Source organism: Thalassophryne amazonica, chromosome 10, assembly GCF_902500255.1.
Source record: "Thalassophryne amazonica chromosome 10, fThaAma1.1, whole genome shotgun sequence".
In the NCBI taxonomy this organism is placed as follows: domain Eukaryota; kingdom Metazoa; phylum Chordata; class Actinopteri; order Batrachoidiformes; family Batrachoididae; genus Thalassophryne; species Thalassophryne amazonica.
In genome coordinates, this window is record NC_047112.1 from 72,988,723 (window position 1) to 73,015,256 (window position 26,534).

Below are 26,534 nucleotides of genomic sequence, written 5' to 3' on the forward strand. Positions count from 1 at the left end.
TGAGTTTAGTGATAAACAACCAAAAATGTCCGCGGTCTGGTGAGGTGAAAACACGGCACGCTCTCAGCAGCGCAAACGGTCCGGAGCCACAGCAGTTCGGACCCAGGGACCCCGCCGACACCCCCCAGGTGGCCGCGACAAACCGAGTCTGTGAAGAAAGAAAACATGGAGGTGAGTCCAACACTCTCCACCCAGAGAGACACAGCTCAAAGGTGCACACAATCAGCAAACACTTCCTGGCTTAAATATATATATCAGCTTCTCACCCTGTAGGCACGGAACAACTCAGTTCAAATATCCACTGCAGCAGAAGCTGATTAGACAATTAGCATAACGTGACAGCTCAATAACACAAGGTGTGAGGGACACCAAATCCACTGTCATTACTTCATAAAAGTCACCAAAACCAAATTACCTCAGGAAGTGTGCTGAAGAGCGTGAGACCTCACCCAATCCTCCTCCACAGACTGTGGCGTCAAACCTGGAGCGGTCTCTGCGTCCGTAATGGTGAGATTGTTCTCCCGATGCCGATCTCGCACGTCTGCTCACAAGGTCGAGTCTCTGGCAATCACACACTGTGCATTCAAGGTTTAAGTGCAGCAATCTCTGATCAAGACAGAATACACCACAGCTGTGAGCCCTGATGACCTGCACGTGAAAACAAGCCTCAGGTGTTCAGGGTGAGGTCCTAATGCTCAGCCACTCAGTCCTGAATGCATACCACCTGGTGGGAGAAACAGAAAAAACAAAAACCAAGCCAGCCAAACACCCCAGCACACAACAAGACCTTACCTGTGTGAAGCGGCTTGAGGCAACTCTGTTGTGATTTGGCGCTATATAAAGGAAAATAAATTGAAATTGAAATAACACAAAGAGATGAGTGCAGAAAGAAGATAAGAGAAGACAGAAGCTGGGATGTGACAACCATGAGGAGACAGGAGACTCAACCAACTAAACCCCCCACAGACAGAACCACAACAATATCATTTAAAAGCCAGCGAGAAATTAACACTTCTACATCTTAAAACGCTGTTTTTCTAACCAGATAACACTTATGAAGCGATTTACAAACATCTCACGGAGGTCAGCGTGCACATGCAGCATGCAAGCTGATGTCCGTGCGATGTCCAGAGATCAAAGCTATGAAATCAAAGCCTCAAGAACGCTCACATGCACTAACTCCTGCAGACAGCATTAAGAAGGAAAATGAAATATCTGTGATGGAATTTGCCCACAAGTAAAAGTGTTCTTTTCATTAAAATGAGCTGTAATTTAAAAAAAAAAATGTAATTTAACCAGGTTAGTCCCATTGAGATCAAGACCTCTTTGCAAGGGAGACCTGGGCAATTATAAAGTTTCCAGTTCACCTAACCTGCATGTCTTTAAATGTGGGAAGAAACAGAGCAAACCCACGTAAAAACTTGGGGAGAACATGTAAACTCCACACAGAAAGGCAACAGGTTGGAAATGAACCCATGACCTTCTTGTTGTGAGGAAAAAGCGTTAACAACCACTAATCCACCATGCTGCCCATTTCAGGCAGCGATGTTTCAAAAATAAACCGACATAATAATGCTTAGATTTCAGTAGAAACTAAATTTAGACAGTTTAGTGAAATTTGAATGGCTGTATAGTTTTAATATGCAGTTGTAACAGACCACACAATCCTCAAACCCGTGTGTTTTTCTCTTCACATTTTCAACAACATCCCTTCAATGCTTCCAATATTTACATCTGTAGATGTTTGGAAGGTTTCCCCCTATATAATATTTATTTTGTGTTTTTCTTTTTTTGTGAGTTAAATAAAGCAAAAGTAAATACTACTTATGTAAAAAAAATAAAAAAAAACATAACAGCTTTTTTTAATGCTTTATTTTGCAACTTGGTTAAGTAAGAAAATGAAAAAGAAGCAGCAATGAATAATAAAAAATATGCTGAAGCAAAACCTTTGTTTACTTTTATTTAACAACCGTTTTGTTTGAGAATTTTATTGATCCAGGGAAGGAATTTTGAGACGTCTGTGTAGACGTTGGGGAGATCTGGGTAGTTACAGATTCCAAATCTCTTCAACGACATGATGCCAACCGCCATCCCATCGCATACCAGTGGTCCACCAAAATCACCCTGTGAGGAAAAATGTTTCTTTATTACACATATATGTATGTTTTTTCAGTTCCAGCTGTTATTTGTTTGGTCGGAGAGCAGGAAACCTACCAGACAGGTGCCTTTCTCTGTACCATACCCTCCTGCACACAGGATGTTATCAGGGAAGAACTTTGAAAGGCTTTTCCAAGCCTTCTTACAGACCTTTGGATTAATGATGGGAACATCCACCACTTGCAGATCAAAAACTACATCAAGAGTTCTATTGAGTCCCCATCCAGCCACCCTGCATTCTTTCTTGTCCTTCATCTTGATCTCATACTTTGGAAGTGGGACTGTTTGGATTTTTTCACCCAGTTGAACTTTCTCAGACAACTTGAAGAAGAGAAAATCAAGTCAGTGTTGATGGTTCAAAACTGAAAGAACACTGTCGCTGTTCCATTGAATGAGTCCACTTACTTTGAGAAGCATAATGTCATTCCATTTCAGTACATTAACAAAAGACGGGGGTATGCATGTCTTTATCCCGTATCTCATTTCATCGTCAACCACCTTCAGATTGTGGGTGCCAACAACAACACTGGTCGGTTTCCTGAGTAGACAAACACTTTTTAAAAATAGATTTCCTATAAATTGATCTCATTTTGATTTGCTGTCTGAGTCACACTGTGCTGAGGAAACCAAACTCACACGCTGTCACAGTGTGCGGCGGTCAGCACAAACTGGTCACTGATCAGGAAACCTCCACATACATGACCGAGATGATTCTGCACTGACACCATGTACAGCATGTCGTTGTCCTCCACCTTTTGCCCCATGATGATTTGACTTCCAAGTGCTAAAAAAACGAGAACATTTTAAGTCGTTACAAGATGCAGCAAAATGGATCAGACCGTACTGTGTCAGCCCGGCCTTCTTACCATTTTGTTCAAATGTTAGAACAAAAAAAAGCAGAAGTTTTTGCAGACCATTCATCATGTCAATGGAATAATCGGCTGCCGTCTTCGCTCTTAAAGAATGCTCTTAAATATAATACCGTGCTCTCTGTGGGATGTCATGTCCCTGCACTTTATCTTCTTTCACCACATCCTTCCTGCAAAGCAAATTTTTTGCAGTCTTTGGCCTTTTATTATCTCAACTCTTACATACATTTATCTGTTTGCTCTGCACATGTCCAAACCATCTCAATCTTGCCTCTCTGTCTTTGTCTCAAAACCGTCCCACCTGAACTGTCCCTCTGATAGGTTCATTCCTAATCCTGTCCATTCCCGTCACTCCAAAAGAGAATCGCAACATCTCCAGCTCTTCTTCATATCTTTTTGTTAGTGCCACGTCTCTAAGCCGTCCAACATAGCTGGTATCCCTACTGTCTTGTAAACTTTATCCTTCACTCTTGCAGATATTCTTCTATCACTAATCACTCCTGCCACCTTTCTCCACCCACTCCACACTGCCTACACTCTCTTGTTCACCTCTCTACCACACTCTCCATTACTTTGGACAGTTGACTGCAAGTATTTAAACTCATGTGCTTTCACCACTTCTACTCCTTGTATCCACTCTCTTCCACTGGGCTCCCTCTCATTCACACACATGGACTCAGTCTTGCTCCTACTCACTTTCATTCCCTTTCTCTCCAGAGCATATCTCTACCTCTCCAGGCTAGAATCAGCCTGCTCTCTACTCTCACTACAGATCACAATATCACCTGCAAACATTATAGTCCATGGCAACCTGGTCTCCCGACAAGTCGTGATTCAGCAGCACGAAATATATGGGTGCATGATGGGTGCATGCAAAAACAAAAAACAAACAAACAAAAAAAAAAACACGAGACTGGGCTGTCCATGGAGACTCCTGGCTGATTAGTCAACAACCTGTCCATCACCACTGCAAACAAGAAAAAACTCAGAGCTGATCCTTGGTGTAATCCCTCCTCCACCTTGAATGAGTCTGTCATTCGTACTGCACATCTCACTGCTGTCTCTCTGTCCTTGTACATGTCCGGCACTACCCTCACATATTTCTCTGCCACTCCAAATGTCCTCATGCAATACCACAACTCTTCTCTTGGCACCCTGTCATAAGCTTTTCCTAAATCCACAAACACACAATGTAACTCCTTCTGGCCTTCTCCATACTTCTCCATAAGTATTCTCAGAGCAAACATTAAACACATTAAAAATATGGACCATCACACTTCATCTCCACTCCTCAGGCATCCTCTCACTTTCCAAGATTTTATTAAACAATCTGGTTAGAGACTCCACTGCCATCTCTCCAGTACATTTCCATGTGTCCACCGGAATGTCATCTGGTCCAACTGCCTTTCCAGTCTTCATTCTTTTCATAGCTGCCTTCATCATTTCTAATCTCTTGCACTTCCAGTTTTAGTCTCTCCACATCATCCAGACTTTTCTCGCTCTCATTTTCTCCATTCATTAGCTCCTCAAAATTTTCCTTCCACCTTCTCAACATACTCTCTTCACTTGTCAGCACATTACCATGTGTATCTTTTACCACCCTAACCTGCTGCACATACATACTCTCTTCACTTGTCAGCACATTACCATGTGTATCTTTTACCACCCTAACCTGCTGCACATCCTTTCCAGCTCAGTCCTTTTGTCTGGCCAATTGGGACAAGTCTTTTTCTCCTTCCTTACTATTTGTAGGGGTTGGTAAGGTTAGACCTTACCTGTGTGAAGCACCTGGAGGCAACTTTGTTGTGATTTGGCAGCCCAGTCTCACTTTTTTTTTTTTTTTTTTTTTTTGTGCTCTCGTCATGAAATGAGTCAAATTTTTGTGACAGGGTTTAAACTCACTATTACTAACCCTACTCCCACCCCCAACCCTAACCTTAACCATAACCTTACCCTACTCCTTCCCCAACCCTAACCATAACCACCCCGACCCCCCACTTCACTTTTAATTTCGTGCAGCCATCACGGAATGAATTAGAATGAATTTGTGCTGCCGTGATGAAAATGAAACGCTTTTCGTCACAATATCACAAACAAGTAGATTAATGTTTATGTATAGAATCATGACTTGCCGTGAGACCAGGTTGGATTTGGCGCTACATAAATTCAAATAAATTGAAAATTGAAACAGAAAAATTGAAATTCAACTTCTAGTAGAATGCCTTTTTCTTAGCTTTTGCCACTTCTCTTTTCACCTTACGTTGTACTCCTGTCTACTTTCTTAATCCCTCTGACTATACTAATTCTTTTTTGCCAACCTCTTTCTCCTTATGCTTTCCTGGAACTCTTCATTCCACCACTAAGTCTTCCTTCCGTTGTTCAAATGTCACACCCAGTACCTTCCTAGCCGTCTCCCTCACCACATCTGCAGTACTTTTCCAGTTGTCCAAAACTGCTTCCCCTCCATTCAGTGCCTCTCTCACCTGCCCACTGAATTTGACATAACAGTCTTCCTCCTTCAGCTTCCACCATCTGATCCTTTGTTGAGCTCTCACTCTTCTTCTTCTTTATCTCTAAGTCATCCTACAAACCACCATCCTATGCTGTCTAACTACACTCTCTCCTGCCACCACCTCACAGTCTCCAGTTTCTTTCAGTTTGCATTTCCTACAAAGAATGTAGTCCACCTGTGTGCACATTCCTCCACTCTTATATGTCACCCTGTGCTCCTCCCTTTTCCCAAAGTAGGTGTTCACCACAGCCATTTCCATCCTTTTTGCAAAATCAACTACCATCTGTCCTTTCACATTCCTGTCTTTGATACTACATGGGGAGGTCTAATGGTTAAGTGTTGGGCTTCAGACCAGTGGATCATTGAAGTCCGCTCCTGTCACCACTCTTTAATGCTTGGACTCACCTTCCACCACCTCATCTAACTCTCTCGAGAAATCTTCTTTCTCCTTCATCTTACATCTTTTATTTATCTTAAAGTTGCACAAATACAAGGTTGATTTTCAAATGTCATATAGCCCCATTCCAACAAAAAAGTGGTTCTCAGTTTCTGATGTGACCAGTGTGACAAGACTAGAAGAAAGGCAGCACCCAGAGTCTCAGCCCAACACAGAAAAAAGACTTTATATTCTCTTCCACTTTCACTACTTGTCTACGATACATAATTGTATATAAATACGTGTCTACAACAGTTAGAAATGGTAAGTGCTTCTGGAAAAATTAATTCTCATTCTTTAAAATAAAAGACAAAGAAAAACTAAATGAACTGCCTTAAGTTATTTAAAAAGAAATTCTCAACTCTGGACTTGAATGCATTAATTTTAATCCATGTGAACTGAATTTTGAGCTACTTCCTAACCCTAACTGGTTATAGTTGTGTGTGTATCTGGTGGGGTTGGATGGGGTGGGTGGGGGTGACGGCAAGAGGTGCACCTAGGGAGTGCACTAACTTAGTTAGCATGTACACAGGGGTGCATGATCTAAAACGTTTGTGAACCACTGACCTACAGGCTCAGAAAATTCCAGCTCTTACCTTGGACTCAGATAAAACTAGCTCCCTGTTCCTCAGGAAGGTATCCTACAAAATGCAGTGAGTGAGTCGATAAATACAGTAAGCCCCCCCCCCCACACACACATTCTTAACATAACTTAAACACATACTTGTATAACATTTATGACCCTCCTGTCCTGTGCACCAACAGCAATTCTTGTATATTTGTCCGTGAATTGTTCTGCAAATTATTTCTGTAATTTATGTTTGTAGCATGGCCCAAGCAGAGGGTCACCCCTTTGAGTCTGGTCTGCTTGAGGTTTCTTCCTCAGAGGGAGTTTTTCCTTACCACTGTTGCTTTGGGGGTTGGTAAGGTTAGACCTTACCTGTGTGAAGCGCCTTGAGGCAACTCTGTTGTGATTTGGCGCTATATAAAGGAAAATAAATTGAAAAAAAAATTGAATTAAAATTTATAACTAAACCACATATAATGATGAGAAAAAAATAATTCAATGTTGAATGAATGAAAATGAAGTAAACTGCTTCAAATTACTTTCTTTGAATTTAAGAATATGTTTAATTATGGTGTAGAAATTTTCTCTTTGTTCTTGTCTGTGTGTAATTTATGTGAGCCCAAATGAAAGCATCATAAAATTCATAAAGTAAAGCATTAAGAGAGGGATTCATGTTAGTTTAGAGTATCTGTGGTGGTACTTCTGAGAGGTTAGTTAATGTGACTGTGAGAGCATTTCTGAACAACCCTGAAGTCGGAAACTGTGGCTGTTGAACCTATGTGTCAAGTTTCAGTGGAACATCAAAGTGGACTGTTTGATGGTTTTCACAAAGGTCACAACTCCACGTGGTCGTATGTTTGCCACAAAAGATCCACACCAAAGAGTATTGGTGTTGCATTTTGTTTTTCAATTAAAAGAAAAGATTCAATGTGGTTTTGTCACAAATATAAAGACTGAAGAAGGGAGATGAAAACAAAAGATCTTTCCATTTTCATGATTGTTTCTACCAGCCAGTCCCAAACTTAAGAACTCAAACTAGCACTCAAAACTTTAATCACAATTCTAAATGAAACACGAGAATAAAATTATTTCCACGTTAATCTGGGTTAGATTATCTAATGAACAACACATAACTGGGAAGGTGATGGTCTAGTGGTTAAGCATAGATCCTTGGTTCAAATCCCATCCTGACTGGAAAATCACTACAACGAGCAAGGTCCTTAATCCCCTAGTTGCTCTGGGTGTGTATTAAGTGCCACACAAATCACATTTGTTGACTATTTTGTGAAAAGGTCCTTCAACGATTCCTTACATGGTCACCAACCCAATTAAAATGTGATCCCAGTAAGTAAGTCCCTTTGGCTGCTCCCTTGTTTGCACTCGGGGTCGCCACAGCAAATCCAAGGTGGATCTGCATGTTGAATTGGCACAGCTTTTACGCCAGATCCCCTTCCTGATGCAACTCCACATTACATGGAGAAATGTGGCAGGGGTGGGATTTGAACCCGGAACGTTCTGCACTGAAACCAAGCGCATTAACCACTTTTCCACCACCCCTGCTGAAACTGTGATCCCAAATCATGTTTATTCACATTTTACCTACCTATGTTACCCAACATAACCAAAGGATAAGCACACCTCAGCATCCTTATTATCAGAATTTATCTTTGCACAGTCAGCCACAGAACTCTGCCCTGTGTGAGTACAGAGTCCATGGTAGCATCAGACTCCTCCAACAGTCCAGCAAAGACCACATGTGCCCAAGCTTGTCTTCAGTGACCTGTTGAAGCATTTCACTGCTGTGTGGATGAAAAAGGCACTAGTGACCAACTCCCATGTTTGCTCAGACTCCTGGAACCCTATCTGCCAGAGGTCATCCCCGCATCTTCAGAGGCTAGATCTCACAGTTTTCCTCAAAAGTATTGCCACTCTAGGAGGGGTTGGGAGGGGGCTTCATAGCCATTATGCGATCATGCTATTTCCACACCTGCATTAGCACATGTTGCAAATGTAAAATAAATAAATAAATCAATCAATCAGAAAGTGTATTTGAGCATAATTTTGTACCAAAATGACATTTGGCTCATTTGCAAGTGCATTCATGAGCAGGAAAATCAAAATAATTAAGGCAAAGGGTCGAAAGAAAGACTTTGAGTCTCTACAAGTCAGGTTCCCCCTGAGGAGCATTTTACAACTGAATGAAAGCTGCAAAAGAATCACACGATCACAACTAAGGAACTGACAAAGAATATGGAGCCATCAGCGGACCCGGCGCCACGAGGGGGCGTTTGGGGGCGACGCCCCCTCACGTCATCAACCTCGCCCCCTCGGATATGAGTTATCAAAAACAAAAACAAAAATAAAAAAGAAAGAAAAAGAAATACTGGAAATTATAGCGCCTCGCAGTTTCTCGGATTTTTTAGTCCAATTTTGCATGCTTTTTTTTTTTTTTTTTTTTTACAGTGCATTGTGCTCTGCGTCCTCATCAAGCAGGCCGGTGTTCTGTCGAGATGACGGGACACCTGTTGCGGCACCGCGAAGGGAGAGTACGCACATTGTGTTCTGCGTGTCTGTTTATAAGAATCTTCTCGCCCAGAAGAAAAAAGAGCGCCAACAACTACCCATAACTGTGTTCTTCACTCGGAAAAAGACACATGCAGCGAGGTGTGAGTGGAAAAAGGCGCAACAGTGGCGCGGCGTCAGGACGAAGAGGCGTGATCAGAGGAACAGTGAAATACTGGTCAGTCACTATTAATAATTTCTTGTGTCCAACCTCGTAGGTTGATCGTTAAAATTAAATTCATTAGTTCTAAAAGCCATAATAATTATTTATAGGAAAACGTTCTATTTTTATTTCTCAAACAAATGTTTGGGCCTGAAAACAGGTTGGTCTTATTTTTCTACTAAGGTTTGAACTTTGAGTGTTTACACACGAGAGAAAAGTGAGAAAATGTTAATGCCTGTTTGAGAAAACTGTATAAAGTGTGTAGTGAGGGGTTATACAGCCTTAAAACGTCTATAATAACTGTAAAAAATAACGCTGTCTACTTTGCGGATTTCGCCTATTGCAGGCTATTTTTAGAACGTAACTCCTGCGATAAACGAGGGACCACTGTGTATCTACATGAAAGGTTTATGTTTGACCCGTTGTGCGACTGTCATGCCCAGTTGAGCTGTGTTTGCGCTTGTGATGGAGGGCTGTATGTGGGGTTAATCTACTGTCTCGTGTCGTTTCTCAGATCAGTTGTTATTTTGGTTTTGTGGTATGCAGGAGATCACTTGACCGAGGGTCTATACGTTCAAATAATAATTAAAAAAATACTGTCATCGCTCTTTACTCTTAGTCAGTCAGTCTCTTACAACGGTGTTGCCTAAATACACGAGCTTTCTAGGAGCGCACCCAATTAATTACGCACGCTCAGAGGCAGGAACCCTCCGGTGCGCACTATTTTTTTTTTGGGGGGGGGGGCGACCCTGCCCCCTGTGATAAACTCATTGCCCTCTTAATATTTTTTTCTGGCGCCAGACCTGGCCATCAGATAGAGATGGAACATCATGTGCCATTAAGATATATGTAAGCTTATAGCCTCACTTGTATATTGATTTTATTGTTTTTTTTAATTGACTTTGGTCATAACTGAAAGCCAGTGACAGGAAGAGACAGAGACAATGTGCATTAAGTGGAAACCACAAGGACACCCACCAAGACACATCTCTATAAAAGGGTCTGCTTGCACCCTTAGACAAGAGGTGACATTTCCTGCCGACATGATGTACGCTGTCCTTTTTCTTGTTCTGACATGTCTAGGACAAAGTGGTAAGACTGCCAGGTTTGATGATGTTTCAAAACCCAAAACATTTGACATTTACTTTTAAAGAATTGCCTTTTTTGTCTTTTCAGCACGTGGAAGTGAAATCATCAATGGGCGCAATGCAGAGAAGAACACAATGATGTACATGGCATCTGTGCAGAATAAAATCCGTCATCACATTTGCGGGGGGTTCCTTGTGGCTGAACAGTTTGTGCTCACCGCTGCACACTGTTATGCCTTGTGAGTTGTTGTTCCACTTTAGTGAAATTCACAAAAATGTTTTTACAAACAGCAGGTTGTCCTGTTATTTTCAAATGATGCATCACATTTCACTTATTTGTTGTTCTTTTATTTCTATGTATTTAATAATCTGTCATTAATATTCAGGAATCCGACAAGTGTTGTTCTTGGCACTCACAATCTCAAGGCTGTGAAAGATCGAGAAATGAGATATCAAGTAACGACATGCAAACACCCAAATTTTAAAAATGTCTTGAAGGGGTTTGACATCATGCTCCTGAAAGTAAGTAGATTCAACTCAAAACCTTTCAATGAGGCAACACTAACATGATGCCACAACACGTATTATACTGATAATGACAACTTTTATTTACAGGGGTCATATTATGCATGTTTCCTACAAGTTAATGCATGTGACAAGGGAGCGTACAAACAGATATTAACGGTTGTAACCACAATTCCACCATAGAAAGTGACGTTATCCACCTCCTCCCTTGTGGAATCAGGTCTCACATTTTGTACCTGTTGCTCCAAATGCAAAGGCGCTGCTTTTGCCAAACCTGAGCCCAGATATGGACTTCTGTCAGACACATCAAGAATTTCTAAACGAGGCCATTTTTGGCATAGATTTCATTACAAGAGTAGAGTTTCTTACTGCAGAGACAGAACTCATAATGTTTGATGATTGTTTCTCCTGGAACCACAACCTCATTTGAATGTAAATTAAAAAATATATTGCATAATATGTCCCCTTATATTTGTCTGCTGAAGGATGACAAGTGGGTTGCTACAGGTCCAATTGCCAATTTTTTGTAAACTTTTTGATTTTTCAGTTGTCTAGGAAGGTTCACTTGGTTAAACCAATTCAACTTCCAAAACGTAAAGTGCAGCTTAAAGACAAACAGCAGTGCCACGTAGCTGGATGGGGTTACAGTAAAACCGGAGGCACCGTTGTTGATAATCTACAAGTGGTGGATGTGTCCATCATTAACAAAAAGGAGTGTCAGAAGGCATGGAGGAAAGTCGAAAGAGATATAAGGCTTCCAAGTAGCATTATCTGCGCAGGTGCATATCGCACAAAAAAAGGATTCTGTCAGGTAGGACATTTGTTCTTCAAACACTGCTGGGAAACCGCAGAAAAATTCCACTAATGGATAAACTGTTTCTTCGCAGGGTGATTCTGGTGGCCCACTGGTGTGTGATGGAATTCCAGTTGGTGTTGTGTCAGCCAACAGGAGAGGAATCTGTGATTACCCAGATGTTCCCAACATCTACACAAACCTCACCAAATTCCTCCAATGGATCAACAAAGTTATCAAGAATAACGGCTGTTGAATAAGTCATCTGTACATCATTTCGTTCAGTTTACATTTCTATGTCTGAAGTATTTTCTGAGTCCAAGTTACTCTGTCTACATTTACTCCTGAACCTGAATGCATTTCTTTTTAGAATTTTGCAGTACATTTTTGTTCAGAATACATAAGTATTTACAAATTGATGTCTGGGTATACTTTACTGCTTGTTTCCACTCTTTAAATAATGTTAAACCAGTGGTTTAACTCCATCACACACAAGACAGTGAAAATTGTTACTAAAACAACTTGGAGGCTTCAGCAATTATAAAGACTCAGTTTTAACAAGTTGGTGCTGGAATTTGTTTTTCTGTATTCTATATTAATGAACTGCAGCTTTTCTATTTGCTATAGTTACACACACACACACACACACACACACACACACACACACACACACACACACACACACACACACACACACACACACACACACACACACACACACACACACACACACACACACACACACACACACACACACACATCAATGTGTTGCCAGGTTTTCCTTTGTGAGCAGGGAATCAAATCAAAGCTTCTGTCTTCTCAAGTTTACCTCTTTAACTTCTATACAGTCACCTCCCAGGCTATCGTGGAAGATTTATAGTAAAACATGCAAAAGGTAATGCACAAAAATTCTTGCATAACCACATATGAGGGGTGACTGAAAAATTTTGATCTTGACTGCAAAAAAGTAGAGTGAGGTTCTCCATCTTTTGCATCCTGAGAAACCAACATTTCTTTTGATAGTATGTGAAAATGTGACTTACTGAGTGCAATGGGAAAACTTGTGGGCGTGCTGTGATTCAATATCTCATGAATAAGGAGATCCACATTGGGGGGGTCCTCCCCTAATGTGGCAATCACATTAGGGGAGGACCCCCTATCTTATGCTGCAGTTAAACACTGCTCAGCCAAATTCAAGAGGAGCAGAACAATCATCAGAGATGGAGCAAGATCAGAAAGACCCAGAACTGCCACCTCACCCAAGATGACCCTGAAGATCCATGATATGGTCCTCGCTAACAGAAGTGTAAATGAGCATGACATAGCCAGTACTGTAGACGTTTCTCAGGACAGAGTTCATTCTGCTCTGACGGAGGAACTGGGAATGATGATACTTTTAGTAAGATGGGTCCCAAGGCTTCTCATGACCGATCAGAAATGTGGAAGGTTCCAGATGTCCAGGGAGAATGTTTGGCTTTTTGAGGGAGATCCGGATAACTTCACGTGATGATTGGTGACCATTCATCACTTTAAACCGGAGTCCAAACAACAGTCAAAGTAAAGAAACTCCCTTGCCAAAGAAAACCAAAGCTGTATCATCTGCTAGAAAGGTCATCCTCTCTGAGATAGTGAGGGTGACCTAACGGTGGACTATCTCCAGAAGGGACAGACAATTAATGGGGCCTATTATGCTTCCCTTTTGTGACAGCTGTGGGAGAACTTAAAGCAGAAGCGGCATGGAATGCTCTGAGGTGTTCTGTCTCAGCAGAACAATGCTCCTGTCGTCCTGGTCACCGCAATGGCTGCCATTCATGAATGTGGCTTTGAACTTGCTCCACACTTACCTTATTCCACAATTACCTTATTCCTGTGATTTGGCTCCTTCTGACTTCTTTCTGTTCCCAAACATGAAAAAGGTATCTTTCTGGAATGCATTATGATGCTGATAATGATGTCATATCTGCAGTAAATGACTTCCTTGAGGTCCAGGAAAAGACCTTCTATGTCAGGGGTACAGACATTTTTCAGCTTGTGAGCTACTTTTAACATGACCAACTCAAAATGATTTACCTACATTACAAATGCTAAACATACATTGGCTAATGCACTAAACAGTGCAGAACTGTAGTGAAATGTAGTCCCAGAGTAATACTGACTTAAATGTATTAGTTGTTAGAATAATCATCATTATAACTAATAGTAGTATTTAGTAGTATGAAAACTGTCTTCAAAAGTGGACCTTTAATCTTTAACCTCTTTCTGTCTGGGTTCACCCTTGGCTTCCCGTCTGAGCAGGAAGAATGGATAACGTGTGTATTATTGCAAAAAGCATGACCTGATGTATAGGTAAGAAGACTTTATTGTTATGTGTCGGACGCAGCTCGGAGAACCGACCAGCGTTTGAAGGACCCAGTATGAAATAAGCAGAGCACGGTACAAAGGCTAACTGAATTTAATACATAACAGTGAAAATGTAATAACAGAAAGGTGCGGCCTGGCGTGGTGCGCTCCCAGCAGCGCTAACGGTCCGGAGCCAGAAGCTGTTTCGGACCCAAGGACCCCGCCGACACCCCCCAGGTGGCCGCAACAACCAAGTCTGTGAAAGAAGGAACCATTATGTGAGTCCACACTCTACACACAGAACACTTAAAGGTGTACAAACAGCAAACACTTCCTGGCTTGATTACTGATCAGCTTCCCAACCTGCAGGCATGGAACATCCCGTTCACAAAACTCCACCGCAGTGGAAGCTGATACATGACTAACATACAGCTCAATACAATAAGGTGTGAGGGACACCACATTTACTGACTGTATAACTGTTAGTCACAAAATCCAACGTACCTCAGGAAGTGTGCTGACGAGCGTGAGACCTCACCCCCTCCTCTTTCACAGACCGTGCATCAAACCTGGACATTCTCAGCGTCCGCTGCTGATGAGATGGCTCCCAAGACGACGATCTCACCCGTCTGGTCACAAGGTCGAGTCTCTGGCAAATACACACTGTGCACTCCAGTCTTAAATGCCAACATGCTCCAATCCATCCAGATGCACCTCAGCTGTGAGTCCTGACGAGTCGCAGGTGATCAGGGTGAGGTCCAGACAGCCTCAGCAACACAGCCACTCAGTCCCAAATGCACGCCACCTGGGAGGAAAACAAAAAGACAAACAAACCGGCAGCCAGGCCCCCCCAGCCATATAACATTTATCAGCATTTTTTACATCATGCCATCCTCAGAAAGAGACTTTAGGCACATTTGTGGCAAATAAATAAAGTGGTAGTATTTGTTGTTAAAGCGTCGTGGGTCTTTCGCTGTTTTTTGTATCCAGTTTATCCACAGTGAGGACACACATAGAGCTTGAAAGAAATGAAATGTGTAAAAATATGTTCGTAAAACTCACTGCAGGTGCACTGTCATCATTGCACTTTGAGACACAGAGAGATGACAACAACTGTTTTTTTTTCAACTTGGAGCTGCTGCACAAAACAGCAGATGAACAGCTTGCAGTATCAAACGCAAAAAGTGAAAACAATGGGCGGTTCAGCCAAACCCCAACCTCCCCCTGTCTACGGGCCAGTTTTAATGCCAGTTTTCTTCAGAGAAGTCACAGGATGGATACATAAACATTTCCAAGTCACTGAATATGTCTTGGACTTTACAGTGGCTTGCGAAAGTATGCCCCTTGGCATTTCATGCATTTTCATTTGTTTACGGCATTTCAAATGCAAAATGTAGATCAGGCTTCTCAGTATAAAAGTTTCTAAAATTATGTTCCTTAGATTCAAACTGAAAGTAAATCTGTACAACTTGATATAAATTAATTAAATATATAAAAGTCAAGATGATGGGTTGCATAACAAACCAGCCCCTTTGGTATAATACCTGTAAATAACCAGTTTAACAGCCAGTTTTCTTCAGACAAGTCAGAGAATGGATACATGAACATTTCCAAGTTACTAAGTACAGTAGTGTTCAGAATAATAGTAGTGCAATGTGACTAAAAAGATGAATCCAGGTTTTGAGTATATTTCTTGTTGTTACATGGGAAACAAGGTACCAGTAGATTCAGTAGATTCTCACAAATCCAACAAGACCAAGCATTCATGATATGCACACTCTTAAGGCTATGAAATTGGGCTATTAGTAAAAAAAAAAGTAGAAAAGAGGGTGTTCACAATAATAGTAGCATGTGCTGTTGACGCAACAAACTCAAACCTATTATGTTCAAACTGCTTTTTTAGCAATCCTGTGAATCACTAAACTAGTATTTAGTTGTATAACTACAGTTTTTCATGATTTCTTCACATCTGCAAGGCATTAATTTTGTTGGTTTGGAACCAAGATTTTGCTTGTTTACTGGTGTGCTTGGGGTCATTGTCTTGTTGAAACACCCATTTCAAGGGCATGTCCTCTTCAGCATAAGGCAACATGACCTCTTCAAGTATTTTGACATATCCAAACTGATCCATGATACCTGGTATGCGATATATAGGCCCAACACCATAGTAGGAGAAACATGCCCATATCATGATGCTTGCACCACCGTGCTTCACTGTCTTCACTGTGAACTGTGGCTTGAATTCAGAGTTTGGGGGTCGTCTCAGAAACTGTCTGCGGCCCTTGGACCCAAAAAGAACTCATCAGTCCACAAAATATTCCTCCATTTCTCTTTAGGCCAGTTGTTGTGTTCTTTGGCAAATTGTAACCTCTTCTGCACGTCTTTTATTTAACAGAGGGACTTTGTGGGGGAGTCCTGCAAATAAATTAGCTTCACACAGGCATAATAAGAAATATACTCAAAACCTGGATTAATCTTTTTAGTCACATAGCACTACTATTATTCTGAACACTACTGTATGTCTTGAACTTTATTTACATCAGTTTTGAAGAAATACAAACAGTATGGTCAATTTGTGTGGCTTAGACAGTTTTCAAAAACTGAGTGACTGTGCAAGAAGAAGCATGAGGAAAGCGACCAAGACACCTAGACAACCCAGAATAAGTTACAGGCTTCTGTGGCTGTGTTTGGAGAAATTGTGCATGGTGCATTTTTGCATTTTGTATCACCAGTTATACAGCTTCATGATGAAGTGGTACTGAGGAGGGTTTTCTTTCACCAAAACATTAAATCCAGGCTCAGATGTATCTTCTTGCAGATTGTAGCTGAACTTTCAGGTCTTCTTTTTAATAAAACCCTCCTCTATGCCACTTCATTATGAAGCTGTATAACTGGGGATACAGCTCAGGAGAAACCAGCAACCTGTTCTTCAAGATATGTACACTACAAAAATGCATTGGTGGAGTCCGTGGATAAATACAATAAGTCAATCCCCTCCATACTGTTAACATATAATAACTCAAACACAATAAATGCTCTTGTGTTGTGACTCAACAAAGTAAAAGCACACATAATGAGCTCAAAATGATGAAATGTTGGTCATCTTTGATTCAGCAGATCAATACAAAAAGCAAGTTTGTTTATCTGTTGTTTGTATATCTGTCTGCCACCTTCTAGAAATGCTTTTGGCTTGTTGCAGGGTATGTGTTTGAGTGTGAATGTGTTTGTCTGTCCATATGTGGCCCTGTGATAAAATGGCATCCTGCTCATCCCGTTATACAGCTTCATGATGAAGTGGTATCGAGGAGGATTTTCTTTCACTAAATCTAGGCTTGTATCTTAGATGTACCTTCTGGCAGATTGTAGCTGACCTTTTAAGTTTTCTTTTTAAGCTTTCTTTTTACAAAACAATAAGATGCCACACAAATTATTTGTGCCACTCAGAAAACAAAACAAAACAGAACAATACCTGTCTTGTGTTGGACATCAAAGTCCTGACTGTCATTTCTCCTGTTGACCACCTGGAGGCAGCGTCGGCATGTCAGTTTTGTTTTTGGAGGCCTTTTGTTCTTAATCTGATTAACATGTCGATGAATCCACTTGGAGTCAATGGTTTTCATTGGTTGATGTCATGTGTTTTCCACCACTGATAAAGGGGAAGACGTGCCCCCCCCCAAAGTATGAAAACAGGCATATGCTCATGTGTGTGTTGAAGGCAGCACCTCCACAACCAAACACGTGGGTCTGTGATAATTTTTATTTGGCTTAGGTTGTGCATTTTCCACCACATGATGAAGGAAAAGTCATGTTTTTCCCCTTGTAACTGCTCTGGCCAAAAAGGAGGAAAGAGGGAGAGAACCCCCCATTCGCTCACGTGCTGGACAAAGTGAAGGCACGAAGCGCAGCTCCACACATTCACATAATATTCAGGAAAAAGCCTGGTGAAAATTATTCATCATTATTCAAGTTTTACTAGGCCAATCAACAAACATTTAAACTGGTATATAGGTTAAATTCTGTACTTTCAACAAATATTCAAACAGAAACAGAGTGTGGGCATTTTGATGGGACGACCACTTAATTCAGTCGTGATTTTGATGCGTCTCCGTGTCAAATGACTCCAGAGGGTTAAAGGGTTAAAGGCTCATCTTTTCTCCATTTTGTATGGTTAGCATACCTACATAGTATCAAACTATGCTTCCTCTCCCCTTAAATTGTATTAATAACAATGGAACAGGTCTCAGCATTATGATACCTATTTTTTTTTTTCCTTTGTGAAACATAGGGCTGGTGGTTACCACTTTAGAAACCTCTGTGCTTCTCTGTGGAGTTTGCATGTTCTCCCCTGTTCACGCTGGTCCCCTGCGGGTGCTCTGGCTTCCTCCCATTTCCAAAAACATGCAGGTTAGGTGAATTGGAAACTTTGAAATTGGCTGTAGGTGAGAGTGTGAATGTGATTGTCTGTCTATGTGTGGCCCTGCCTGACTGCTGGGATAGGCTCCAGTCCCCTGTGACCCTTGAGGAGGAAGCAGGTAATGAAAATGAATGAATTGAACTATGCATGAAGAAACACAAACATGTACAAATACAATTGCATATTTACTCACAAAACATTTATTTTTGAATGTATTACAATAATTGATTGTTTTACTTTTGTTTATTGGCTTATACACATATGGAGGTGTTGGCGTAACACTTTGCTAGTTGGATCGTGAAGCCAGTAATCCGGGTTCATTTCGTTGACCAACCTCACGGCTGACCACCACTACTACAACCTGTTTGATCTCTTTCAACTGCATGGCCATGCCATGCCCCTCACCACGACCTGCTTGACCTCTCCTGCCTGCACGGCCATCCACTGACTTCGACTCTTGTGACCTCTCTCAGCCGCATGCCCACCCCCCCAGACTGTGACCATTCTGACCCCTCCTGGCCTCACGGCTGACCTCCTGACTGTAACCCATCTGACCTCTCTGTGCCCTATGCCCACACCAAAAACTGTGACCTACCTGACCTTTCCTGCCCACTGTCTTTGTACTTTACTGTCAGTACTTTATCTGTTGTCTTGTCTCATGTGTGTTTGTAGACTTGTCTGTGTCACCCATTCTCTCTCACAACTGTTCCACATTCCACTTGTTGCTCATCTGCTCATATCTGTGTCACTATTTAAGTTGTTCACTGCTCTGCTTTGGTTGCTGGATTATTTTCTCACATTAATCAGTCGGTGATTTTGCCTGTTCTCATCTTCCTTGCTCCAGCTGCTGTTATTCTTCCCGACACTCCCACCACAGAAAACATGCCTCCTTTCACCTGGTTTTGGCTCATCTGCCCATCTTTGGGTGGTTACGACACTTTTCCTGAAAATAAAACAGTTTTTCTTTAATATGCTGTGTGGCTGTCCTGTCTACATTTAAGGTTCATTTAAGATGAATCATAATGCATGGTGTCAGGTTGTTTATTAGGGCCCTTTCACACATAGCGCAAATTTGGTCGATTTGTGCAGAAATTGCGCACAAATTGTGTGCAAAACATGTAATTTCATAGCTGCTTCCAACGCCTCGTACACCTGTTGCTACAACTATTTGCACACACCAGCAGCTGAAAGACAGATTGTGCCCTGTACAAGCCCATCAATCTCTGTCACGGGAGGTGTCGGCCAGATTCCAGCTGACATGCACGAACATCTAACACCCCTCACGTGGCACTTAGGAAATGTGTGGCCATTTGTACTATTAACACAACAACAGTCAGCAGACAATAACTGTCAAGCTGAATGTGAAATTTGTCTAAGTGCCCCACGAGTATGACTTTGCAAAACAGCAACACATATGTGAGGTGCCAGAGTGCTGGCTCCCCCCCGCAAACACATGTGCTGTGCGTGTGAGTCGTGCATGTTGCACTGCATGAGCTGCTGCAGACAGCTCATACTTGATAAGAGGGATTCAAGGAAATGTTGTGTTTTTATGGTGTGTGGTTTTGTTTTTTAAATACGTTCATCTCTTTGTTGATTTCGGGCGTTTCCCTGCACCATTTACAGGCCAGCGATGGTAGCTCAGTGGTAAAGCATGTTTAAAGCAGCGGTGCAATGTGGTTCCACATGTTCCAGCTGGTTTTTATTTTGTATTTATTCCACAGCAGTGGCACAATGTGGTTCCTCATGTACCAGCTGCTTTTTATTTTTTATTTATTCCACAGCAGTGGCGTGATGTGGTTCCACATGTACCAGCTGGTTTTTATTTTTTATTTAATCCATAGCAGCAGCTCGATGTGGTGCACCTCTTCACATGCAGCTCACACTGTGTTCCTGCTCGAAAGACACCGTTGTGTGCACGAACCATCGCACCAGCATCGTCAGAGAGAACATAGAGAGGGCCTACTTCCTATATGCTGCATTGTAATTGGCTGAGCGCCGGCCGCCATTTTGAATGTGTGTAACTGGGTGTTGCACAATAGCAGTCTTTGTGTCACTATAGAGTCGTATTAGAGACAAAAGTTTCTGTTTATGTGCATTTTTCATGACCATGGATCATAACTATCATACCAGCAACATCAGAAAAACATCAAGATCTAAAGGAACTGAGTCTTTGGCTATCAGTTGCACCAAGTACACTAAAACAAACAAGGAAGTGGCATTCTATTCCTTTCCAAAGGGTATCATTAAGAAATGATTCGATCCACCAACATCAATAACTTTTTTGCTTAACGATTCCCTTATTGGTCCTTCAGAGTGGCCGTTGCTTTTGGGGGTTACTATTTGCGTTGCTATGTGCACACATCAGGGACTGGGATGTCCGACCGTACCTATAGCAACAATAATAGTATAATAATAACTAATAATGCTACAGTACAATTTTAGAGAAAGAGACAAAAAGAACCTGATTAAAAACACAACAGAAAATATAAAACAAAATATAAAATATAAAACTAAAAATATAAAAGATCAGGCTGCCTAGGTTATAATATACTTACAGTGTCTTATTACACTCCACAATCATAACAACTGTTTAAATAAACATTTGTAATAGTAGTTCCTTGTGTTCTAAAGTCAAATAGCACATTACAGTAGCTTGTAGTACACTCAAGAGAAGTTTTGTTTACAAAACGTCACTCCACTGCAGCAGCCAAGCTGCACCGGTGACACACAATCAAAATGGCATCCAGATTACATAATTTTGTGGGAGTCAGCCCTCTCTATGTTCTCTCTGGGCATCGTGCACGCCTGCCCATCAGCGTGATGTTTTGTGGTGTGCTCATACGAGCTCTACCACCGTGAATCGCCCTGAGTTATATGTATTTGCACTATGAAGGGGCCTTTAGACATCACAGTCATTTGTGGGCACAAGTTTAACAAGTTTAAATCTTTTACAAGCTCACCATGACAACCAGCATAAAATGTTCCTTTTAATAGAATAAGTCAACAGTTATTTAACATTACAGTTGTCTCAGAATCCTTTTCTCTACTGTGATGGGCCTCTCCAGTAACATCTGCTGTTGGATTTTGGAGCTTCTGACAGACCGCCCTCAGAGGGTGAAAGTAGTATCCCACCTGTTCTCAGCACTGAGCACCAGTACCAGTTCTCCACAGGGCTGTGTGCTAACCCCCGCTCTACACCCTCTACAACCATGATTGTGCCTCCACCCACTCGAACAATACCATCATAAAGTTTGAGGATGACACCATGGTGGTGGATCTCATATCCTCTGGAGATGAGACTGCCTACAGAGTGGAGGTGGAACAACTGTCTATCTGGTGCACCACCAACAATTTCATCCTTAATACATCCAAGTCTAAAATACTGATTGTGGACTTTAGGAGGTGTAAATCAGATATACAGCCCATCACAATAAATGGGAATAAGGTGGAGATGGTGTCAGACTTCAGGTTCCTGGGCACCTGCATCAGTGAAGTCCTGACCTGGACTGTAAACTCCACCTCAATCCTGAGGAAGACACAGCAGAGACTTTATTTCCTGAGGGTACTTAGGAAGAACAGCCTGAGAGCTGAGCTCTTGGTGTCCTTCTCCCGCTGCTTGGTGGACTTGGTGCTGAACCATGGCATTTCGCTGTTCTCCAGCTGAATTGTAGCAGAGAGGAAGTAGCTCCAAAGGGTTATAAACACTGCCCAGAGACTGATTGGCTGCTCTCTTCCATCTCTGGAGGAGATCTACAAGACCCACTGCCTTTGGAGAGCCCATAGCATCATTAGGGACCCCTCACATCCCAGTCACCACCTTTTTGAACTGTTATCCTCAGGGAGGCATTTCAGGGCAGTAAAGAGCAGAACAAACAGACTAAAGAACAGTTTTTATCCTAGAGCTGTTGCTGCCCTGAACTCTGCAGAGTAATTTAATGTGCAATATGTTTTTATTAGTCTTTTTCTAATTGTTTAATCTATTTTATGCATTTACCACACTTTAATCTTTGCACTGTTTTCGAGGGCTGGAGTTTCTGAGTTTCGTTGTGCTTCTTGTGCAGTGACAATAAATGAATTCAATTTAATTCAATGTGTGAGTCCTGTGTCTTTATTAAGAAAAAAAGCTCTCCTAATGAAACTTGAGCAGCAAAAATAATCCCGACCCATTTCTAATAGAAAATATCAATCAATCAATCAATTTTTTTTATATAGCGCCAAATCACAACAAACAGTTGCCCCAAGGCGCTTTATATTGTAAGGCAAGGCCATACAATAATTATGTAAAACCCCAACGGTCAAAACGACCCCCTGTGAGCAAGCACTTGGCTACAGTGGGAAGGAAAAACTCCCTTCCAACAGGAAGAAACCTCCAGCAGAACCAGGCTCAGGGAGGGGCAGTCTTCTGCTGGGACTGGTTGGGGCTGAGGGAGAGAACCAGGAAAAAGACATGCTGTGGAGGGGAGCAGAGATCGATCACTAATGATTAAATGCAGAGTGGTGCATACAGAGCAAAAAGAGAAAGAAACAGTGCACCTGTTTCCTCCTTTTCAGGAGGAAAACTATTTGATTCATGCCTTATAGTAACAGGAGAAGGTCAAAGTGCTTGTTGCTGAGGGTAAAAGCTGCTGTTTAGTTCACACAGATATTTAGAAGTTTTGACATCACTGAGGACATATGTCTGTTTGTAACTACACATAAACACAAATTATGCTCTTAATTCAAGGAAACAAAGAACAAATGTGGAAGAAGTTACATGCTGTTACAGGGGCAATGCATTCTTGTTGCAGTTTCCCTGTTCCAACACTAGATGCTGTGTGTACACATTGTCAGAGGTGGGTGTATAAGTAGAAGTAGAAGTTGGTAAATTGCATACTTTGAGTAGAAATCTTCATACACATGGTTTAATAACTAATACATGCTCACGATCAGTTTATAAATTACGTCCCTGATGTTTCCTGTCTTGAGACTTGGACACGAACCAGTGGCCTGGATGTGACAGGATGTCTTTGGCACTCTGTCTCTTCACAGGATGCTTGAGTACCACTGGAAGGACTTTACCTCAACACCTCCCCACACTGTTTTTTAAAAAATCTGTATAAGTCAAAAAACAAACAAACAAAAGTAAAATAAATAAATAAATAAATAAATTGTTGCAATAAATTAAAAAATAAATGTTTTGTGTGTAAATATGCGATTGTAATGAGAACAATCCTGATCAAGTATGTTTTTCTCTGTTGTCTTCATATTTTCAAACGTGTCCCTTCAGTGCTTCAATATTTTCATCTGCAGATTTACAAGCAAATGTTTGAAGCCCTGCCCCCATTTATTATATATTTTTATTTTGCTCTGTTCAAATTTTTCTTTTTTCCATTTGTGAGTTATATAGGTAACAGTAAATATCATTTATGTATTGCTTAAAAAATTAACACAGCTTTTTTTTTTCCAATGCTTTATTTTGAAACTTTGTTCAAAATGAAAATGACAAAGCAGCAGTGAGTAATAAGCAGAAACATGCTGAAGCAAAACCTTTGATTTTTCTTTCTTTAACAATCGTTTTGTTTGAGAATTTTATTGATCCAGGGAAGGAATTTCGAGATGTCTGTGTAGACGTTGGGGACATCTGGGTAGTTACAGATTGCTTGTCTGTTAAACGACACGATGCCAACTGCCATCCCATCACACACCAGCGGGCCACCGGAATCCCCCTGTGAGGAAAAAAAATGTTTCATTATTAAGTGTATTTTTTAAAGTATCAGGTGTTATTTGTTTGGTTGTAGGGCAGGAAACCCACCTGACAGGCTCCTTTCTTCGTACCAAATGCTCCTGCACACAGGACTTTGTCAGGAAAGGGCACTTCAAAGTTCTTCCAAGCCTTCTTACAGACCTTCGGATTGATGATGGGAACATCCACCACTTGCAGATCAAAAACTACATTATGATTTCCATTACGTCCCCATCCAGCCACCCTGCATTTTTTCTTGTCCTTCATCTTGATCTCATACTTTGGAAGTGGGACTGTTTGGATTTTTTCACCCAGTTGAACTTTCTCAGACAACTTGAAGAACAGAAAATCAAGTCAGTGTTGATGGTTCAAAACTGAAAGAATGCTGTCTCTGTTCCCTTGATTGAGTCCACTTACTTTGAGAAGCATTATGTCATTCCATTTCAGTACATTAACAAAAGACGGGGGTATGCATGTCTTTATCCCGTATCTCATTTCATCATCAACCACCTTCAGATTGTGGGTGCCAACAACAACACTGGTCGGTTTCCTGAGAAGACAAACATCTTTTTAAAAACAGAGTTCCTATACATTGATCTCATTGTGCTGAGGAAACCAAACTCACACGCTGTCACAGTGTGCGGCGGTCAGCACAAACTGGTCACTGATCAGGAAACCTCCACATACATGACCGAGATGATTCTGCACTGACACCATGTACAGCATGTCGTTGTCCTCCACCTTTTGCCCCTTGATGATTTGACTTCCAAGTGCTGAAAAGATGAGAAAATTTCAAGTAGTTACAAGATGCAACAAAATGGATCAGACCGTATTGTGTCAGCCCGGCCTTCTTACCGAAAGATGAGAAAATCTACAGGAGTTCGAAAATGCAAAATGCAAAAAAACAAACAAACAAACAAACAAAAAATAAAAATAAAAAATAAAATGAACAAATAGAAAAAATAATAAAAAATTAAAACAAATTACTAGTGAATTTGTGGATAAGACAGTAATGTTTAGACTTGACCTCCTTACCATTTTGTCCAAATGTTAGCACATAAAAAAGCAGAAGTTTGTGCAGACCGTGCATTGTGCCGTCACCTGCCGTATTCGCTGTTGAAAATACTCTTAAGTATAATATCGTGTCCTCTGTGGGATGTCATGTCCCTGCACTTTATCTTCTTTCACCACATCCTTCGTGCAAAGCATTTTTTTTTATCTTTTGCCTTTTATTAAAGCAACTCTTACATACATTTATCTGTTTGCTTTAAAGGCTGTTTATGATTCTGTTGCCTTGCAAACACACACACACACACACACACACACACACACACACACACACACACACACACACACACACACACACACACACACACACACACACACACACACACAGAGATATAGAGGGCAGCTGTTAAATGAATAACTAACTAATAATTCATGGTTATGCTGAAACACAGCTGCGGCCCTATAGTGAAGATCATCAGCATGCAAAGGAACAAAGTTGACTCCTTTTTTATTAAGAGAAATATTGGATGAAAATCTTTCCTAATTGCTATTTGAATCCTCCGCCATTGTAAATGAAATCAATCGATAATGGGCTATTCCTGCCCGGACGTCACACAGCAGCGAGCTTTCTCATCAGATGGTGCTACATGCACGGAATTTTGTGAGGGAATGTCAGCTATGACACTGTGGTCATGTGATGTTTCTCTGGACATGATCCAACACAGGTGGAAATGGAAAAGGTCAAGGTGATGTCCAAGTTAATCTGACTGTGGTAGATAGAATGAAGTATGATCTGAAACATTTATTTTGAATAATGAAGTTTAGAAATTCAGGAGCGTGGCTTTGGAAGGGGGATGCACTCCGTGACTACGTTCTAGTTTTACTCTGTTTTCTTTTCTTCATCCACGGTTCACAGATGGGAAGCATCAAGACGGTGCTGCCTACAGGACAGTACAAGCGCAGCAGGGAGTCTGTTGGGGTACAGATGAGATCGAGTGGACAGGAGGAGGTGTTGCAGAAACAAGGTGCAAAACTGCTTCACCTCAGGGAACTTTGGTGGATGACTCTTCCCATCATAAATGAAAAATCTTTAACTTCTGCACTGTCAAAAAAAAAAAAAATGTTTTTATGGTGAGAACCTGCCAGCTGCCTTAGCCAGAACAATTATGTAAATAATACAGTAAAATTACGTAAATACCTTTGCAAAAACAATGTTTGTGTTCAGTGCTGAAGACACTGAAGAAATGTAAATGCTTAGGAGTGCAGTCATATCAAACAGTATCGTGTGTATGTCTCAGATAGTTAGTGAACAAAATAAAGCTCAAAGACAATCTGAAAAATTCAACTCCCCAAAAGAGCACCCCAAACATATAAACG

General features: G+C 41.3%; 3 protein-coding genes and 1 long non-coding RNA gene across 4 annotated transcripts; 1 reads left to right on the forward strand and 3 right to left on the reverse strand.

Moving 5' to 3' along the window:
- Positions 1 to 1,859: 1,859 nt before the first annotated feature.
- Positions 1,860 to 3,116, reverse strand: LOC117519547 (mast cell protease 8-like). Its single transcript, XM_034180843.1, has 5 exons — positions 3,024 to 3,116; positions 2,794 to 2,941; positions 2,563 to 2,695; positions 2,215 to 2,478; positions 1,860 to 2,124 (listed from the first exon to the last, which is right to left on the reverse strand). Exons 1-5 carry the CDS (start codon positions 3,079 to 3,081, stop codon positions 1,963 to 1,965), a joined length of 765 nt encoding a protein of 254 aa, XP_034036734.1. The 5' UTR covers positions 3,082 to 3,116; the 3' UTR covers positions 1,860 to 1,962.
- A 1,415-nt stretch (positions 3,117 to 4,531) lies between these two features.
- On the reverse strand, positions 4,532 to 4,758 carry LOC117519548. Its single transcript, XR_004563340.1, has 2 exons — positions 4,699 to 4,758; positions 4,532 to 4,632 (listed from the first exon to the last, which is right to left on the reverse strand). It is a non-coding gene; the product is annotated as an uncharacterized LOC117519548 (long non-coding RNA).
- A 5,434-nt stretch (positions 4,759 to 10,192) lies between these two features.
- LOC117519549 (mast cell protease 1A-like) lies at positions 10,193 to 12,032 on the forward strand. Its single transcript, XM_034180844.1, has 5 exons — positions 10,193 to 10,359; positions 10,444 to 10,594; positions 10,742 to 10,877; positions 11,428 to 11,691; positions 11,768 to 12,032. Exons 1-5 carry the CDS (start codon positions 10,212 to 10,214, stop codon positions 11,927 to 11,929), a joined length of 861 nt encoding a protein of 286 aa, XP_034036735.1. The 5' UTR covers positions 10,193 to 10,211; the 3' UTR covers positions 11,930 to 12,032.
- An 11,835-nt stretch (positions 12,033 to 23,867) lies between these two features.
- LOC117519550 (duodenase-1-like) lies at positions 23,868 to 25,270 on the reverse strand. The gene is made up of 5 exons (XM_034180845.1): positions 25,185 to 25,270; positions 24,775 to 24,922; positions 24,567 to 24,699; positions 24,219 to 24,482; positions 23,868 to 24,132 (listed from the first exon to the last, which is right to left on the reverse strand). The coding sequence occupies exons 1-5, from the start codon at positions 25,237 to 25,239 to the stop codon at positions 23,971 to 23,973; spliced, it is 762 nt and encodes a 253-aa protein (XP_034036736.1). The 5' UTR covers positions 25,240 to 25,270; the 3' UTR covers positions 23,868 to 23,970.
- Positions 25,271 to 26,534: the final 1,264 nt, after the last annotated feature.

What these genes read in the sequence shown, in the direction of transcription:
- LOC117519547 (XM_034180843.1), bottom strand. Translation starts at nt 3,081, where the DNA reads ATGATGAATGGTCTGCAAAAACTTCTGCTTTTTTTTGTTCTAACATTT. An exon ending in TCTAACATTTGAACAAAATG is followed by an intron (nt 2,942 to 3,023) that starts GTAAGAAGGCCG and finishes TCGTTTTTTTAG; the next exon opens with CACTTGGAAGTCAAATCATC. An exon ending in ATGACATTATGCTTCTCAAA is followed by an intron (nt 2,479 to 2,562) that starts GTAAGTGGACTC and finishes CTCTTCTTCAAG; the next exon opens with TTGTCTGAGAAAGTTCAACT.
- LOC117519549 (XM_034180844.1), top strand. Translation starts at nt 10,212, where the DNA reads ATGTGCATTAAGTGGAAACCACAAGGACACCCACCAAGACACATCTCT. An exon ending in TTGACATCATGCTCCTGAAA is followed by an intron (nt 10,878 to 11,427) that starts GTAAGTAGATTC and finishes TTGATTTTTCAG; the next exon opens with TTGTCTAGGAAGGTTCACTT. An exon ending in CAAAAAAAGGATTCTGTCAG is followed by an intron (nt 11,692 to 11,767) that starts GTAGGACATTTG and finishes GTTTCTTCGCAG; the next exon opens with GGTGATTCTGGTGGCCCACT.
- LOC117519550 (XM_034180845.1), bottom strand. Translation starts at nt 25,239, where the DNA reads ATGCACGGTCTGCACAAACTTCTGCTTTTTTATGTGCTAACATTTGGA. An exon ending in ATGACATAATGCTTCTCAAA is followed by an intron (nt 24,483 to 24,566) that starts GTAAGTGGACTC and finishes CTGTTCTTCAAG; the next exon opens with TTGTCTGAGAAAGTTCAACT. An exon ending in CGAAGAAAGGAGCCTGTCAG is followed by an intron (nt 24,133 to 24,218) that starts GTGGGTTTCCTG and finishes TTTTCCTCACAG; the next exon opens with GGGGATTCCGGTGGCCCGCT.